At 41.0% G+C, this 19792-nt stretch overlaps 1 protein-coding gene across 2 annotated transcripts in view; it reads right to left on the bottom strand.

Moving 5' to 3' along the window:
• Positions 1-88: 88 nt before the first annotated feature.
• Positions 89-19792, bottom strand: part of USP32 (ubiquitin specific peptidase 32) — a 278060-nt gene continuing 258356 nt past the window's right edge. For both annotated transcript variants that reach the window (XM_077296233.1, XM_077296234.1), the window contains exons 31-34: positions 12811-13102; positions 11181-11602; positions 9015-9107; positions 89-6918 (exon numbers count right to left, since the gene is read on the bottom strand). In XM_077296233.1, coding sequence (XP_077152348.1) covers positions 6745-6918; positions 9015-9107; positions 11181-11602; positions 12811-13102 — 981 coding nt within the window. In that variant the 3' untranslated portion in view covers positions 89-6744. The remainder of the gene's footprint in view (positions 6919-9014; positions 9108-11180; positions 11603-12810; positions 13103-19792) is intronic.

Genomic DNA, 19792 nt, shown 5'->3' with positions numbered 1-19792 from the left:
CCCTCCTTCCTCTGGGGTACAGTATGTCATCTATCCTAGGCCTTGATCAATAACAGACAAAACACAAAAAACTTTAGGCTCCAAAGAATAAGATCTGCATCCACAGTTTTTAATTTGTTGGAATAATAGTTACAGATAAACAGGGTCACTCCATGTACAATTACCAATACTTTTATACATGTCTTGTTTCAATAACATCAACACTTATTTACAGAGTGCATATGTACATAAAAATCTTTCTAAAGTCAGTGCATTGTCAATAGCTTTATACAAGAATTTACAAATTGAACATAGTTAACGGTTTATTTAATAATTGTCCTGCTAATTCATCAGCTCATTTTTATAATTTAAAAAAAATTATAATTACAACCAAGTATAAGAACAAATAAGATTAAAAAACATAAATGTGCTACCAACATAAATAATGATCACCTAACAATCACCAGTATTGTCCACTGTAGTTTGTTCATCGTAAATCGAACTGTGGTAAGTTCACATTTTGTAACCATGTAAGAAAATATAGAAGCTTACTTTGTATTTTGTTATACAGGCATATCCTATTAGAAATTATAGAAGGAGGCATGTTAGGAAGGTAACGGTGAACCATGACACACGACCAATGGCGCTAACCTATAGTACTCCAGGGAAGTAATATGGCGGACCAAGTACTGCATCCTCAATGCAATATTTGACACAGCTTAGCATATAAAATTCTGATTACACATGTAGGAGTTGATATATATGCACAATAAAACTTTGGGATTTTTATGTACTGATACAATGTGTTGACTGAAGGTTAGGGGAATATACACACTGGCACGGTCATCTGGCAACTTGCATAATATATAGGTGTTTGGCAAAGTGCCCGGGATGAGATCTTTACAGCAATATTTTGGGGCTTTAAATAAGGTCTGTGTATAAAAGTGACTTTTTTAGTGAAAAAACTATTTCCTGTGCTTTATTTGCATTGGGATCCAATAGGAGACTTTTTATGTATGATGTATTAAGACATTGGCTCTATCGTGAATTAGATCTTTCCATAAAGAAAATCTTTAAACAGGATAAAACACCTTAAGTTAAGAGGGATGTATAAGGCTAAACAACAGATATCCTATCATACAAATAAATAGGTCATTAATATGAGATCAGTGGAGTTCTGACATCTAGTACCACCAGAGTAGATTTTAGTTGATTGATGGCGGTGCCAGGTGTCAAACCGCCACTGACCTCACATTTAGTTCCGGACAATCCCATTTAAGAGCATATGTCCTCTAAGGACACAGACTGCTTCAGAGTGCACTAGAATGGTTTGTTTGAGCTCTTAATTACTGTGCTTTTCAGCCCGATTTGTCAGCGGGCTGCATGACGTGATAGCCATGACTCCTTCAAAAGGCTATGAATTCAGATATTTGGTCTCACAATTTTAATAATAAAGCACACACTTTACTTTGGCACAGAAATTGGTCATATTGTATGAACTGATCTATGTAGAACAATGGGTAGTATAATGTAAAGAGGTCTTTCATTGTGATAAATCCACTTTAAAAAAAAACCTTTTTATATTGGCTTTATACAATTTAAAGTGGGTTTCCATTTATAGTGATTGAAGGCATATTGTTAGGATTTGCTATCAATATGTGATCAAAGCGTGTTTAAGTCTTCAACCAACTTAATCCTGCTAAACAACTGTGGCCCTCTTGGATTTTAAGCAGTTTTACTTAATTATTTGAGCCACAATAGTAGACATTGGGCCCCGAGAAGAAGGAATCTGGGTTTGTTAAAGAACTGAAAAGCATTGCCACCCTTTAGTAAGCAATGTAAGAATTATTCAGCTTCAGATTTGCACTGATTACATGTCCCAGGGATATGCCAACAATCACAAAACTAAAAAACAATATTCATGGGCTTCTCTAAATTGAGTAAGGTTTGCATTGCTTTATAACTTACACGCACTTGGATCCCAATACTCCGCTAGAATGGAGTTGTATACTGTTAGTATACACATGCTCATCCATACATAAGTGCATACGCATGCTTCTCTGTGTGTAACGCACCCACGGAATTACTGAATGGGTGGATAAAAGCACGCCACCCTATGACTCCAAACTGGGAGTATGAGGACCACAGTTTAGATGACTGTAAGAGAGAACTTTTTCACAGTGACTGAAGAATGATCAACTAGTAAAGGAGTTTTCTTGGATCATAATACTGATGACTGGTCAAAATTCCAGTGATTAGCTGTTTGAGGGGGCTGCCGCGCTCGCTGGCCTTATTATTGATTTCACTACTCAGTAAACAGCTGAGTTTTCCATGGTTACTGCTCCCTTTACCTGCACACTTTACAGCTAACAGTAGACTTGCTGGGTATTCCAGTGTTGTCCCATTGGGTTTGACGTGTTCAACGCTGCAATGCCAGCGCAGCTACTAATAAGTATCACATGAAGGTAGGCAGCAATGCCTCAGTCAGAGGATTTTAACCATTCTGAAATACCGTGTTGTCGTGAGGCATGCAGATAGACGCAACAATAAAAACAATGAAGAACTCGCAGAGCTCCGCTCAGTTTTGCAATCCCTTCAAACAGCTTAACAGTGGGTGTTCCAAGAGTCGAATCCCCACCAATATTACATTGATATCCTATTTTAAAGTTAGGACTTTCCTATTGTGATTTCAGAAAAATCCTTTAATCTTGGAGAATTTCCTAACGCTAAACGGTTACCATATAAGCCTGTTCTCATTTCTATATTAGCAAGTAAGATGACAATTTTATATGATATGTAAATATGTATGCATATGGTTATCATCTGACTTTTTTTCATGTATTTTGTACAGATCTGACAAAGGTCCACCCATTTGGATTGCCATTAAAATATTTTGTTTCATTCACTGCAATTTGAGTGCAGAGTTCCTCACTTGCTTGACAATGGGTTGAACCCTACTTGCACCTCATCTACAACCAGAGAGTGTCGTATACTTCAGATATGCCATATGAAATTGATCTATGCTACTCAATCTACTCATATTTCAGATTAGTAATGTTATGCTCCTTAAGCTTGGGATTTTGCCACTCAATACTTTAATATCTTATTTGACCAATATGATGGATGGTACAGATATAGACTACAGTACCTGTCATACATACCTTCCATAAACACTTCGAAGTGTTGTCCAGGCAAACTAAAACATTGCCCAGAAGCTAGAATATGTAAAAAAAATAAACTCAGCCACACTCGCCTACCAGCACCCACCTGATTCCACCACAGGGTGCTCCATGGTCTGCACAAAGACAGGAAGCAGTGATGTCATTGTCCCTGTGATTGGTTGCAGCAGTCAGGTGACAAGCAGCACATCGGATGCTGCCAGGCATCATGTCTTCCAGTCGCTACGCTGATCACTGAGTGGCCTGGGCTGGATGCAGGTTTATTTTTCCACATACTACCTCACCTGGGCGGCCTTTCATTTTGCCTGGACAGCCTATTTTAGAGAGTTGGTTATGCAGAGCTACGTTATTCAGTTACACTTCAGTGGAGTTCTTTATTCATTGGTCAACCTTCTTCAGGAGGAGGAAAGTCATGGAACTATTGTTGGCATATTTACATAAAGTGCTGTCTACATGTTTCTTCTTGTGCTTACACATGAATAATTCAGGATGATTATGTGAGACAATGACGTCAGGGTACATGGCTGCATGATATCACTCAGGGTCAGTATATGAATGAAAGCAGAATTAGGAGCTCTTTTGCAGCAATTAGACTGACTGATGAATGTCACTGAACACTTAAAGACAAAGAACAGGATCTCTGTTAGATGTCAAACTCTGCTAAGTAGAAGTACAATGCGCCTATTCGGGGCTGTACAATGCCGCCATTCAGGGCTAATGAGTAATGGATGAAAACATGTCATGCTCTGCAGTGTGTGTGTGTATAAATCACTGTTAACTAGAAAGGCATTCCTGAGAAACACTGAAAATGACCACTTCACTCAATTATATATATTACTGTCAATATATGCAAGGTGACACTGGAGGGTTTACAACTCTAATCTTTCCATTATTATTTAATTAGAAAAGGGATGTGCGCCATAAGTCCATTTCCCACTAGGAAAGGCACATAAATTCTAATTTACTTATTAAGGCCTTATAATTTAAGGGCCATAATTCCTTGCAGTAAGAAGCATGTTCAGATTTATTTTCTATTTTCTATTAGCCTTGTTTCTGCCCTTGAATATAAAAGTTCCATTCCCTGTAATTCCTGCTGTGGCAGAACAGTTGTACCTTTGTATCTGGAGGAGTAAACTAGAGGGGAAGGAAACTTTATAACTTGTTACCCTTTTTATTAAAATGTCCTGCTATGAGGGAACACTGCCACTAGTGACGTCTTGATGCCTCTTGCAGTGATGTGGGCAATCTGGAAAATAAAGTTCCTATTCCTTTCCTTTAAGGAAATCTTAAATATCCATTTTATTTCTAACAACATTTAACAATTTTATCGGTTGCCTTTTGTCCTCTGAAATCTCTTCCAATCAAAGAAGAAGCAGCCATCATTGTCACTTACTATTTACAGGAGTAGGGCTTTGTCAAAATGACAAGTGCTCTGAATACTGGGAAAACTCTTAATATCCTCTCCACTATAAAAGGGAACAAGTCTCTTAAGTGTTACTCTTTCCTACTTTGATAATTTGTGCTTTGGTAGACTAATATACAACATAAAAGGCTAGCACTAAAGGGAATAGGAAAGCAATCCTAATCATCCTTTTGCCTTATTATATGCATCTTTACTTCTATCTCCCCCCAGTGTGTATCATCATAAAATGTAATCACCTTATTATATTTAATATTGCTAAAATCCAAGTTCTGATGTTTACACGCACTAAAACCACTGGTATAGTTATTACAGTGTGATAAAAGTAAATGCGTAATACAAAAGCCATAGAGGGTTGTGAATTATTAGTGTTGTTTACAGGACATGATTTTTGTAGAAAAAAAAATGTATTTCTTGTTCACAACTTTTGCCGTATGACAGGCTGAGCTTGCTGAAAGTGTATGCCCTCATTTGGCATAACCAGATGGCCAAATAGGAAGCTACCTATGTCCTAACGATGGAAAAAACCTGTTCTAATGGCGTGCATCGACAAAGAACTCACATTTTGAATTTCTCTGACATTTCCACCATTTGTCGTACATGCTTTAACATACGTATAATGGCTCTTATATTAAACAGTTCATTCTATGAAAATATAGTATTTTGAAGCCAAAATGGTTGTAAAGAAAGGAGCACACCATTTTGGCCAACTAGCTTTTAGAACAAAAAACTCTGAAGATGGCAAAAACCTCTTACAGGACAATATAATTGTAAACTTTCTAAGCCAAGATCCCATCATTGAGGACAACTGTAAGTAGTACACAAATTAACATATATGTAGCGACACTACATTGTGTACATAACCTTTATCTTTTGAGAAGACTCTGGTTTGGCTAGATATCCTAAAATATTATGGCATGTGTTAAAGATGACACGTCACTTGCTCCAAAAAATGGAGTTGAAAACCTTGTTGAAATCTCCCCTGATTCTGCCTCACTATTCTTTTGCTCTGCGTCACTCCTTTGCAGTTATTCACATTTGTTGCTTTTAGAGCGCTGCATGTGAAATTTCTGCTTGCAGTCTAACTTGGAGTTTCTTCAGAGTCTTCTCTGGGGGCGGGTGCTTTCACCCTTCCCACCCCACCACTGCCAATCACAGCTCGGCATTGTGAGCGAATGCTAGATCATCTACCAAACTGTGATTGGCAGCCTCTAAGAGGGAGGTGTGAAAGCACACCCCCCAGAAAAGACTCTGAAGAAGCTTCCAGTTGGACTAAGAAATTTCACATACTGCACTCCAAAAGCAACAAATGGGAATAAATCTGTAATGGAGTGGCACACAACAAAATGGAAAAAAACTGCAGAATCAGAGGCGCTCTGGGATTTTTACAAGGTATTTAAATGATTTTTTCTGAGCAATTGACAGGTTCTTTTGAAAGCATTGCACAGTGACATAATGGTGAGGTACTTTCATTGCATGGCAATATAGAGGCAGCTTTCTTCTTCTTGGAGGAGAGCTAAACTGCATACCTTTTTCCTATGGTGCATTGCCTGGCTCCACAATAAGAAACTTCGCCCCTAGATCATAGACTTTAATAGCCATCACATATCTGTTCTGTAGGTTGGATTGTATGGATCTACCACTTGAAACAAACTACTCCATACAACTTCAGTTCCTGAGACACATCAGAGGAACTGGACTTAAATTACAAAGCTCCTGCATTTTATATTCGGAATCAAATCAATCATTCCGTGAGATTACTTAAAAACTATTAAATATCATAAAGAAAGTAAATACCAGTGTTTCACCATAGCTCCTGACATTTAAACAATTTTGAAATTGCACTGAAAAGAAAAAAAAAAAATTTTACGGTCTGAGAAGATGACTGCTAATTTGCTTGCCCTAGGCCCATTTTTCATTTTTGAAGAGGAGAAACTGGGCTAAAAATAAATAAAATATTAACAACGTACAGAAAAACTGAAGGACATTTAAAAGAATCAATGTCATTGTATCTACTGTCTATTTTGTTGAATGGCCCTACATGCATTGGTGACCTCAACACCAAAATGTTTAGATAGGATAACGTCTCCAGAACATTATTCGTCCCTTTGATATACTTCTCCTTCCCCATCGCATCAGCTGGACATATTGGAAGCACAGCCATAGTTACTGCAGCACACAATACTTTTTATAATCGGATTCAAAGTCTTCATCCATGCTGCTAGTGTCTGCCATTTTCTTCCCGTCAATCTTTGGCAGAAATTGTGCATAGTCCACCCCTTGCTGCTCGTAGAATAAGATGTAGGCAGAGTCTGTATCAATTTCATCGGGGTGTAGCTCCTGTGAATGAGTAAAGATTCTTACATATTGCCATGAAAATGGTGTTTTAGTAAAAATCCTTCCAGAATGATGTAACATTTCGTGTTCACATTTGTGTACTATGTATTAGAATTTATATGAGAATCTGTTTATGACTGTCAGATTTTATACAGAGTATATCGTAGCACAACTGTGGAGGTGCACAAGTAGGTTCCCAGGCTCAAAGTGTAGTAACATAAAACTTGGCACTCAGCTTGATTTTGAAATCCATTGATTTTTAATGCAGTCCTGTCACAGTAACATGAGACGTTTCGGTCCTATATGGACCTTCATCAGTCTGACTGCTGTAGTAGTAAGGATATATACAGTTGAAGATAATATATAACTGCAGGTGAGTTGGTGTAGGAGAGACAAGCGCAGCTTTCTATTCCTTCACTTTGAATAAAGCAATTTTCTGCGGAGACCTGTCTCCCTAGTATACAGTTATATATCATCTTCCACTGTATACATCCTTACTACTACAGCAGTCAAACTGATGAAGGTCCATATAGTAGGACCGAAACGTCTCATGTTACTGTGACAGGACTGCATTAAAAATCACTGGATTTCAAAATCAAGCTGAGTGCCAAGTTTTATGTTACTACACTTTGAACCTGGGAACCTCCAGAGACATTTCTGGAGGCAAGCAGCAGTCTTTTTCCCATCGAAATTACAGCCACCATGATGGAACCCAAGTCCCGGGGTTCCACCAGGTGCTATTGGTATCTGTCGTACCAACTTGTCTTTTTATTTTTTTCTGGACAGCTCATTAAAAAATCAAGGTCGGACAATATTTTCTACGCACACGTGGGAAAACCATATTAAATCATTATGACTCAGTGATACATGTCTACAGCCCATAATTCTGATTCAAGACATCATCTGCATTCATGGACGCCTTAATATTTTTTTTTTATTTTTTTTTTACAGACAGGGCAAAAAAATGCCCTATATTTAAGGATTGTCCTGAAATTACGACTGTGGTGACAGAGTCAGTGCTTTAAAAGAAGTATGTTAGCACAAATTAACTGTTCATACCAAGCACCAGCACTCCATATGTACCCATGGTGTGGCCAAACAGTCCAGTGTAAATTCTGGCGATGAAAAGAAGTACCGTATTTTTTGGACTACAAGACGCGCTTTTTTCCCCCAAAATGTTAGGGGAAAATGGGGGTGCGTCTTGTAGTCGCAATATACTTACAAATCATGCGGCAGCGGCCCCGATGCAGCCTCCCTTCCCATGCTGGTGCGGCTGTGCTGCGGGCAGGGGCTGTGCTGCGGGTAGTGGCTGTGCTGCGGGGCTGTGGCAGCAGCTCTCTGGGCTCAGTGGGGGCTCCGACGGCATTTCGTCAAAGCCCGAAGGCCCCCCGCTCATAATGGCATGTTGCGGTGGCCTCCGAGAACATGGGTGCCGGGAAAATGTCCGCCGGGCCAGCGCACGCTCAGATTCAAATCTCGTCAACAAGATCTCGTCTCCCGACATCTCAGGGCGAGATCTCGGCAACAAGATATGAATCTGAGCGTGCGCCAGCCTGGCGGCCAATTTCCCGGCGCCCATGTTCTCGGAGGCCACTGCAACATGCCATTAACGGATGAGCGGGGGGCCTCCGGGCTTTGACGAAATGCCGTCGGAGCCCCCACTGAGCCCAGAGAGCTGCTGCCACTGCCCGCAGCACAGCCACTGCCCCGCAGCACAGCCACTGCCCCGGAGCCCAGCCACTGCCCCGGAGCCCAGCCACTGCCCCGGAGCCCAGCCACTGCCCCGGAGCCCAGCCACTGCCCCGGAGCCCAGCCACTGCCCCGGAGCACAGAGCCTCCACCCCTGCCCAAGCACAGAGCACCAGCCTGGGATGGGATTTCCGGGAGGCCAACGCACCAGCCTGGACCACCGAAAGACCCCTGTGACCACTTCTCCACCTGTGCCGATCCCTTCACTGGTAAGCTGAATTCGGACTGTAAGACGTACCCCCATTTGAAACATTATTTTTTTTTCCTTATTTTTATTCTGAAAATTTGGGGTGCGTCTTATGGTCCGGTGCGTCTTATAGTCCGAAAAATACTGTACTCATCAAACTTACCTTACAACTGCTGTCATTGTAGCAGTACCATTTTTCATTAGGATTTTTGGCATAAGTAACGTAATGACCTCCACCCATTATTCCTGAATGGCACTAAGGAGAACAATAATGAAAGACAATAGTCAAAATCTTATTCCACGTCCCATAAATCCAATATTTTTTGTCTAAATCTACTATAATTTTATGGCATTGCATATAACATTTTAACACAAAACCATATTGATATAATGATGGGACTATCCTACTGGTCTTTGATCAGTCTTCTGCTAAGAAAAAAAATCCACATTAAGGACTCGTTCATACAATCGTATTTTTGGGCCAAATGCTGTCAGTGGAAAAAACGGACAACACTCGGGACCAATGTTATTCAATGAGGTAATGCAGATGAGTCATTATTTTGATTGACCGAATCTGTGTGTACATAAAATTGCAGTGTGCACTAGTTTCTTCCGTAAGTCAGGTGAGACTCATCCATTCAAGTCTATTGGTGCGTAAAAAGAAAAATCGGATGCCACATAGAACCAAATTATAGGATCCAATTTTTACAGATACATTGCAATTCTATAACATAGGAAACTGTAAATGGTCTTATAAATGATAACACAGATCTGCAAAAAAATTTTTTTCAAGAGCTGTTTTGGTTATTACACGTAATCTTTATGTTTTTAAGTGTGCTGAATACGAAAATGACCTCTGTTGTGTCATAGGACATCACGTTTTCTGACAATTTAAGTAACTGTTAAATAAGACAATACCTCAAAATAAATGAAAATAGACTCATAAAATTAATTTTTTTATTACAAATGTTTCATGAAAATCATTTTTTAACTGCAATGAGCTCACTAACACACACTAAAATCGATTCTTCTTCCCTGTGAGGCTTCTCTTGGTACATTTACGCTTGTTAGTAGCATCTGGAATGTCTCTCTGAAGCATCCAACAGTATTGCTCATTGTAATGCTCCATTCACTCTTCACTCACAGCTCCCAAATTTTCAGGAAAGTTGTCATGGTGGGGATGGAGGAAATGCACTTTCAAATTCATCAGGCAACCTAAAGCTTGAAATGCTTTCAGCATTCGTCCGACGATTTTTTTGTAATCAGGGTCTTTGTTATTGCCTAAAAATTTCTCTACGACCTCTCTAAATGCAAACCACCCTTCTTTTTGTGGATGGTATTGATAAACTCTTGATCAGCTATAAGCCTTCTAATGTCTGACGAACACACCTTCCTTCAATTTTGCCTGGAAACTTGGTGACCAAGTATTTGAAGCATTCTCCATCTTTTGGAAGTGATTTTACGAATTGATTCATCAATCAAAAATTGAGAAAAATATACTAAATTTGAAGAGAATTTTGCATTTTGTGGTAAATCCTGACGTCCAGGATTTTTTCCAATATTTTTCTCGTTTTCAGCACACCAAAATACATGGAAACTATATGAAAATAATCAAACAGATTTTTAGTTGCAGACCTGTGTTATTAGCTGCTGAAAAAAAAATTGCACACATGACAAGTGAGAAATAAAATTGTCCCTCTGTTCTGGATGAAACTCTGCCCGATTTTTAAATACAAGTACGTATCTACCCTATATCTCAGTTTAGTGCTAGGAAAAAGTGCCAGACTATTAAACTTGATTTTTAGAGTAAAGTAATTTCATCACATTAACTTGGACTAATGATTTATGGAAAACAATACGATCACCACATCTAAATTTTAATGAAAAAATAATGTAGTGCACTAAAGAAAAAAAACATATCTTACTTAATCGGTACTGTGCCTAATATTTATACTACAAAGTAGCGCAATGTGAATGAAACACAGCTGTACAATAAAACATTCATAGACAAGTGACTGAACGATCCACTACTGCTCTTCCTCCCCTCTCACAGCACACACAAAGGGGGAGTCACAGCAGCGGAACCAGCCCAATACCATCCACTCATTGTTATATGATTTAGTAAGCAAACCAGCTGAAGGATGTAATTTGCCCTACTTAGAATGACAAGATCAATTTCACAAGAAGGAAAATGGAAACAACTTTACAGACAATTTCATTTAATTTTTACACTGCAGTGCTGGTTGTTATTGGCGATGAGACTGTTACTAATTACAATCTGAGTCGATTTTACAGATGTCACCTTAAAGTTCCCAAAGATTTTACTTACCGAGATTGCATAAAGGTTATAGATAGGCTGACAGCAGGCGTCTTCTCTTTGGTGGTCAGTGACATCCTCCTCTTCCCCTATGTGGTTATCGAGCTGAGTGTTGTTGCATGTGTTCTGCTCATGAATCAGTCCATTGGTTAACACCGGCTGAGAGTCCTGATTTGCAGCTAACTCCGTTTGGCTTCCACCTAAAACATGTCCTTTATTACAATCTACCGATTCCAAAGTCTCTCTTGCTTCATTGTCTGAGACATTGTCTTTGCTTTGATCCAAGTTTTCTTTACTGCTTGAGAGTTTTTTGCCTCCAAGCTGTGGTAGACGGAGACGGCCTTTGCTCCTTCCCAGGGATCTGGGGCTGTTGTTGGGACTGCTGTTTTTACTAGACGAGCTTGAAGCTGCTTTCCTTCCTTGTAAAGGAGATGCTGAGGCAAAGATGTGATCATGAGTTAGCACATATAAAAATGACAAAAATAACAACTACATTCAACTTCAGCACAAGTTTTAGTTACAGTATAAGTGATGAAGAAACGTACAGAACATTCTTGAAGAAATTTGGCTAAACTTCATAAGATCAGTTGCATTAAAAGTTACCTGCTTGCAAAGAGGATGATTGAGAAACCATCTATTTTCCTGCTAAATATGGGTAATAAGGGTTTAACAGAGGAGGCGCACCAAAACCTGAAGATTTAAGGATTAATCCGAAGACAGCAATTTATCCCGTATCTATGGGACAACTTAGTGATCGGAGGGGGTCTGTCCACTGCGATTCCCCACGATCAGAGTTCCTGAGCCCAGGACTTAGGCTATGCAGAATGAATGGAGTGAAGGTGTGCATGCTTGGCCTCCTATCTATGGGACTGCCAGACAAAACTGTGCACAGCACTTGACTACTTATATCAGTCCCATGGGTACTGATTGAAGAAGAGGTCAAGCATACACAACTCTACTCAAGATGGGTCTCTAGAGAGCTCAGTTAACAGATTTCGGAGCCCTGTATTTAGGATTGCTGAAAGTTACAATGGTGGGACCCCACCGAGATCATCAAGTTATCCCCTATGTTGAGAATACAAGATAACTTATTATATTGAGTAAAACCCTTTAATGATTAGTGCACAAAAAGACAGACAGACCACCCAAGCCTAATCAAGTAGACTAAAAAAAGTGTGCTTTATTTTGTGATTTTTTTTGTAAGGGTCTCCATTTACCACAACAAATATAGCATGATATACTGTCCAGTGAACCAAATAAAATTATAATGAGGTCCACTAGTTTCCACTGTGGTGTCAAAAAATGCAATGGAAAAAATTGAGTAATAACAGAATATTTGTAAAGGGCTGTGGCCCTCTCCCTTCCTTTGGAAGTCCGAAGGGAGTGGGTACATAGCAGCTCAATAATAAGAGTGGGGGCCACAAACCGGACATTAATGGTAACACTACAGTACGGAAGGCAGGAAGTGTATTTTTACGTTATAAGGAGGAAAAACAGTATTAAAGAAGGGGCTGCTCTTATAGTCGACAACCCCGTTAAGAAAGGATTTGTGTGCGGCATGATGACCCCTCAAGTAGAGAACAGTTACCCGCCTGACCTGTATTATCACCCATTTTTGCTATTATGGAATTATTTTTCATACCTTTACTAGGATTTGCATTGGAAGAACTGATTACAGGCTGAATTTTCACATGAGCATCCCCATCTCCTGCATGACTTAAGTTGGCCAGTTCTGGTTTCTTCAGGTCTCCCTGCGATGAGCATTTTTCCACTTGATCATCGCACTGAAGTCCTGGTTTCCTTTTCTGAAATTGTACTGGCCCTCGAGGTACCAAGAAGGCACTCGGGTCAAACTTCTCTCGGGGAAATTTGACAATTTTTTGAGACTTTATCCAGCGACCATTCACAAACTGGAATCGCTTCAAGTGGATGATCTATTATAAGTTTAAAAAAAAAAAAAAAGGAAGACATTGTTATAATAAAATGTAGTCATAATGAGGTATATTTATGAAAAACTAATTCTTAGACAGTGCAAACTTAGACTAAGCAGTCTTAAAATGTGTCAGCTTTATTATAGTGGTTCATGCTGTTTGATAAATCTTGCTTTAGCTCAGATAAAGGACGCAGGACAGGGTCTGAAATGGTAGCTGTTATATACAGTCAAATCTATAAAATCCACATGAAATAATAGTTTTAACCTTTTTTTCCCAATAAAGTCCATCATTTTAACAGGAGTTGGAAACTAACCCCTTTTTTTCTACTTGGATGTATACACTTGGTCAAAATGGATTTGAGCTGGCCGCATTTTTTATTTGTTCTATCACATGGTTTACTTTGTGCCAGAAATGTGCACCACAACTTTGGTGAATTTTTTGGTGCATGTTAAACCACTATTTTCCAATAAGCCACAATCCCTAGTTAGACAAGTTGTAAAGAGTATTTTTAATTAGTGTTTTGATCCTACCTGCCCTTTAAATTTGTAGACTTTTAACCTAGGTGGCATGTTTGATAAATATTAGGTTTATGGTCTCTTCAAAGAAAAGTACGCCTTGTCGTGACTGGTGGCTTACACTAATTGACCAATATTCGTTTTTTTAACCCCTTCATGACCCAGCCTATTTTGGCCTTAATGACCTTGCCGTTTTTTGCAATTCTGACCAGTGTCCCTTTATGAGGTAATAACTCAGGAACGCTTCAACGGATCCTAGCGATTCTGAGATTGTTTTTTCGTGACATATTGGGCTTCATGTTAGTGGTAAATATAGGTCGATAATTTCTGAGTTTATTTGTGAAAAAAACGGAAATTTTGCAAAAATTTTGAAAATTTTGCAATTTTCACATTTTGAATTTTTATTCTGTTAAACCAGAGAGTTATGTGACACAAAATAGTTAATAAATAACATTTCCCACATGTCTACTTTACATCAGCTCAATTTTGGAAACAATTATTTTTTTTGCTAGGAAGTTATAAGGGTTAAAATTTGACCAGTGATTTCTCATTTTTACAACAAAATTTACAAAACCATTTTTTTTAGGGACCACCTCACATTTGAAGTCAGTTTGAGGGTTCTATATGGCTGAAAATACCCAAAAGTGACACCATTCTAAAAACTGCACCCCTCAAGGTGCTCAAAACCACATTCAAGAAGTTTATTAACCCTTCGGGTGTTTCACAGCAGCAGAAGCAACATGGAAGGAAAAAATGAACATTTAACTTTTTAGTCACAAAAATGATCTTTTAGCGAAATTTTTTTTTATTTTCCCAAGGGTAAAAGGAGAAACTGGACCACGAACGTTGTTGTCCAATTTGTCCTGAGTACGCTGATACCTCATATGTGGGGGTAAACCACTGTTTGGGCGCACGGCAGGGCTCGGAAGGGAAGGAGCGCCATTTGACTTTTTCAATGAAAAATTGGCTCCAATCTTTAGCGGACACCATGTCGCGTTTGGAGAGCCCCCGTGTGCCTAAACATTGGAGCTCCCCCACAAGTGACCCCATTTTGGAAACTAGACCCCCCAAGGAACTTATCTAGAAGCATAGTGAGCACTTTAAACCCCCAGGTGCTTCACAAATTGATCCGTAAAAATGAAAAAGTACTTTTTTTTCACAAAAAAATTATTTTAGCCTCAATTTTTTCATTTTCACATGGGCAACAGGATAAAATGGATCCTAAAATTTGTTGGGCAATTTCTCCTGAGTATGTTGATACCTCATATGTGGGGGTAAACCACTGTTTGGGTGCACGGCAAGGCTCGGAAAGGGAGGCGTGCCATTTGACTTTTTGAATGGAAAATTAGCTCCAATCGTTAGCGGACACCATGTCGCGTTTGGAGAGCCCCTGTGTGCCTAAACATTGGAGCTCCCCTACAAGTTACCCCATTTTGGAAACTAGACCCCCAAAGAAACTTATCTAGATGCATAGTGAGCACTTATAACCCCCAGGTGCTTCACAGAAGTTTATAACGCAGAGCCGTGAAAATAAAAAATAATTTTTCTTTCCTCAAAAATGATTTTTAGCCCAGAATTTTTTATTTTCCCAAGGGTAATAGGAGAAATTGGACCCCAAATGTTGTTGTCCAGTTTGTACTGAGTACGATGATACCCCATATGTGGGGGTAAACCACTGTTTGGGCGCACGGCAGGGCTCGGAAGGGAAGGCACACCATTTGGCTTTTTGAATGGAAAATTAGCTCCAATCATTAGCGGACACCATGTCGCGTTTGGAGAGCCCCTGTGTGCCTAAACATTGGAGCTCCCGCACAAGTGACCCCATTTTGGAAACTAGACCTCCCAAGGAACTAATCTAGATGTGTGGTGAGCACTTTGAACCCCCAAGTGCTTCGCAGAAGTTTATAACGCAGAGCCGTGAAAATAAAAAATAATTTTTCTTTTCTCAAAAATGATTTTTTAGCCCACAATTTTTTATTTTCCCAAAGGTAACAGGAGAAATTGGACCCCAAAAGTTGTTGTCCAGTTTCTCCTGAGTACGCGGATACCCCATATGTGGGGGTAAACCACTGTTTTGGCACACGTCGGGGTTCGGAAGGGAAGTAGTGACGTTTTGAAATGCAGACTTTGATGGAATGCTCTGCGGGCGTCAGGTTGCGTTTGCAGAGCCCCTGATGTGCCTAAACAGTAGGAACTCCCCACAAGTGACTCCATTTTGGAAACTAGACCCCCAAGGGAACTTATCTAGATGTGTGGTGAGCACTTTGAACCCCCAAGTGCTTCACAGAAGTTTATAACGCAGAGCCGTGAAAATAATAAATGTGTTTCCTTTCCTCAAAAATATTTTTTTAGCCCAGAATTTTTTATTTTTGCAAGGGTAACAGGAGAAATTGGACCCCAATATTTGTTGCCCAGTTTGTTGTGAGTACGCTGATACCCCATATGTGGGGGTAAACCACTGTTTGGGCACACGTCAGGGCTCGGAAGGGAAGTAGTGACATTTGAAATGCAGACTTTGATGGAATGGTCTGCGGGCGTCACGTTGCATTTGCAGAGCCCCTGATGTGCCTAAACAGTAGAAACACCCCACAAGTGACCCCATTTTGGAAACTAGACCCCCGAAGGAACTTATCTAGATGTGTGGTGAGCACTTTCAACCCCCAAGTGCTTCACAGAAGTTTATAACGCAGAGCCATGAAAATAAAAAATAATTGTTCTTTCCTCAAAAATTATGTCTTAGCAAGTAATTTTTTATTTTTGCAAGGGTAACAGGAGAAATTGGACCCCAACAGTTGTTGCCCAGTTTGTCCTGAGTACGCTGGTACCCCAAATGTGGGGGTAAACCACTGTTTGGGCGCATGTCGGGGCTTGGAATGGAGGGAGCACCATTTGACTTTTTGAATGCAAGATTGGCTGGAATCAATGGTGGCGCCATGTTGCGTTTGCAGAGCCCCTGATGTGCCTAAACAAGTGGATACCCCTCAATTCTAACTTCAACACTAACCCCAACACACCCCTAATACTAATCCCAACTGTAGCCATAACCCTAATCCCAACCCTAACCCCAACACACCCCTAACCACAACCCTAACCCCAACACACCCGTAACCCTAATTCCAACCCTAATCCTAATCCCAACCCTAACCCTAATCCCAACCCTAACCACAACTGTAACCCCAACACACCCCTAACCCTATCCGTAACCCTAACCACAAGCCTATTCTTAACCCTATTTCCAACCCTAGCCCTAATTCCAACCCTAACCCTAAGGGTATGTGCCCACGTTGCGGATTCGTGTAAGATTTTTCCGCACGATTTTTGAAAAATCTGCAGGTAAAAGGCACTGCGTTTTACCTGCGGATTTACAGCAGATTTCCAGTGTTTTTTTGTGCGGATTTCACCTGCGGATTCCTATTGAGCAACAGGTGTAAAACGCTGCGGAATCCGCACAAAGAATTGACATGCTGCGGAAAATACAACGCAGCGTTTCTGCACGGAATTTTCCGCACCATGGGCACAGCGGATTTGGTTTTCCATAGGTGTACATGGTACTGTAAACCTGATGGAAAACTGCTACGAATTCACAGCGGCTAATCCGCTGCGGATCCACGGTCAATCCGCTGCGGATCCGCGGCCAATCCGCTGCGGATCCGCGGCCAATCCGCTGCGGATCCGCAGCCAAATCCGCACATGCCATAACCCTAACCCTACCCCTAACCCTACCTGTAACCCTAACCCTACCCCTAACCCTAGTTCTAACCCTAACCCTAGTGGAAAAAGAAAAAAAAAAAAATAAATAAATATTTTCTTTATTTTATTATTGTCCCTACCTATGGGGGTGATAAAGGGGGGGGTTTATTTATTATTTTTTTTATTTTGATCGCTGTGATAGAACCTATCGCAGCGATCAAAATGTACTTTTAACGAATCTGCCGACTGGCAGATTCGGCGGGCGCACTGAGCATGCGCCCGCCATTTTGGAAGATGGCGGCGCCCAGCGAGGAGGCGGACGGACACCGGGAGCCTCGGTGAGTATAAGGGGGGGGAGATCGGGGCACGGGGGGGGGCGTCGGAGCACAGGGGGGTGGCATAGCAGCACGGGGGGAGCGGGCAGGAGCACGGGGCAGCGGAGCACAGGACCGAGGGGACCGGACCCCATAACGGAGCACTGGGGGGGCGATCGGTGGGGTGGGGGGGGGTCACATTAGTGTTTCCAGCCATGGCCGATGATATTGCAGCATCGGCCATGGCTGGATTGTAATATTTCACCAGTTTTTCAGGTGAAATATTACAAATCGCTCTGATTGGCAGTTTCACTTTCAACAGCCAATCAGAGCGATCGTAGCCACGGGGGGGTGAAGCCACCCCCCCTGGGCTGAAGCACCACTCCCCCTCTCCCTGCAGATCGGGTAAAATAGGAGTTAACCCCTTCACCCGATCTGCAGGGACGCGATCATTCCATGACGCCACATAGGCGTCATGGGTCGGATTGGCACGGGTTTTCATGACGCCTACGTGGCGTCATGGGTCGGGAAGGGGTTAAATATACTCTATATCAATAACGCAATATAAATTTCATATATTCAATGTCTGTATATATCATAGGATGTGCGTGAACGGTGCGTTTTTGATGCGTTTTCGAGCGGAAATATGCCAAAAACGCTAAGGAATCCTTATGCAAGCTAATTCAATTGTCACGACTGTCAATGTTGTCATGATTAAGGGAGCTTAGTCTCCAGAAACGCGTTGAGATTCTTACCCATATGGCTCGTGCTGAAGTCTGTATCCTCTATGCTTAAAGTTTGTCAATAAAGAAAACGCTTTTTTACGGATTCGGTGAAGCTGGACATTCTCTTCTTTTTTGGAAGCTAATTCAATGACACACCTGAAGTGTTTTGCATATGATCAGTAAATTTCCTTTGAGTATTTGCAGTGCGTTTTTTTCTGCAGCATGTCAATTCTTTGTGCGTTTCTGCAGCGGTTTTCATCCATTGACTTCAATTGAGTCAGTCAAATCCGCAGCAAAAACGCAGGTATAAAAATGTTTGCGGATTTGCTGAGTTTTTGTTTGCATTTCACGTACTTCCTATGGTGTTACCCACGCAGTCATCTGTGTTAAAGCGTAGGAAACACCGGCGCGGAGGTCATGCTGTCAGATGTCAGCATGACCCTGCAGCTGTGACTTGCAGTAAATAGATAACCGCAGGTCAACAGGCGTGGGCTGATGAGACTACTCCTTCAATCGGGCTACTGATAATAGTGATAGCAGGTGCCGCTGATGGGAGACGTAGTCCCATCAGCCGGCGCCTGTGCTCAAAGTTAAAATAAAATAAATACATACATATTCAAATAAAAAACGCATTTTACTCACCTTAACGCCCAATCCCTGATGCCCTCGTCTTCTAGAAAAAAAATCAAAAATAATAAACCACCATATACTCACCTGTCCGCAGTAGTCCACGTAATCCCGAGTGTCCTACGGTGATCTCATGTGTAGAACAGTCACATCGGGAGATGTGACCGCTCTACCCGGCTGCCAGCGATACACTGAAAGGAAGTAATTGCTACTGCAGTGTATCACTGAGCTGCCGTGAGAGAGTTCACTGGAGTTCATCAGCTGATCAGCTCCGGTGCTCTCACTTACGGCACCACTGCATGAGAACTTTCTCATGGCAGCTCAGTGCTATACACTGCGGGAGCGATTACCTCCTGTCAGTGATCGAAGGCTGTCTGTGAGAGTGATCACGATTGTCGTGGGGCATTATGGATTATCTTCTATGAGGACAGGTGAGGAATATTGTGGTTTATTATTTTATTTTTGCTGCAGGAGATGTTGGCTTCGGTGGATTAGGCGTTCGGTTAGTATGGTTTAAATAAGATTCATTAAAGGAGTCTCTGTCATTATATCCAATAAAGCCCTTTATTCTAGGTGTGTTGTTTTTTTTATACAACATCACTATGGGGTTGTTAATGGATAGGTGTCTTATAGATGCCTCTCCATTACTAACCTGTGGGCTTGAAGTCTCCTGAGAATACAAAGGTGATATTAACCCCCAAATATGAACCCCACTTGCCACTGCTACAGGGCAAGTGGGAAGAGTGAGGCTAAGTGCCAGATTTGGCACATTTTATAGATGCGCCTTTTCGGGGATGGCTGAGAGCGAATGTTTTTAGT

This window comes from Ranitomeya variabilis, chromosome 3 (genome assembly GCF_051348905.1).
Source record: "Ranitomeya variabilis isolate aRanVar5 chromosome 3, aRanVar5.hap1, whole genome shotgun sequence".
Taxonomy (NCBI): Eukaryota; Metazoa; Chordata; class Amphibia; order Anura; family Dendrobatidae; genus Ranitomeya; species Ranitomeya variabilis.
Note: the sequence above shows the minus strand (reverse complement) of the source record. Positions and strands in the feature narration are given on the sequence as shown.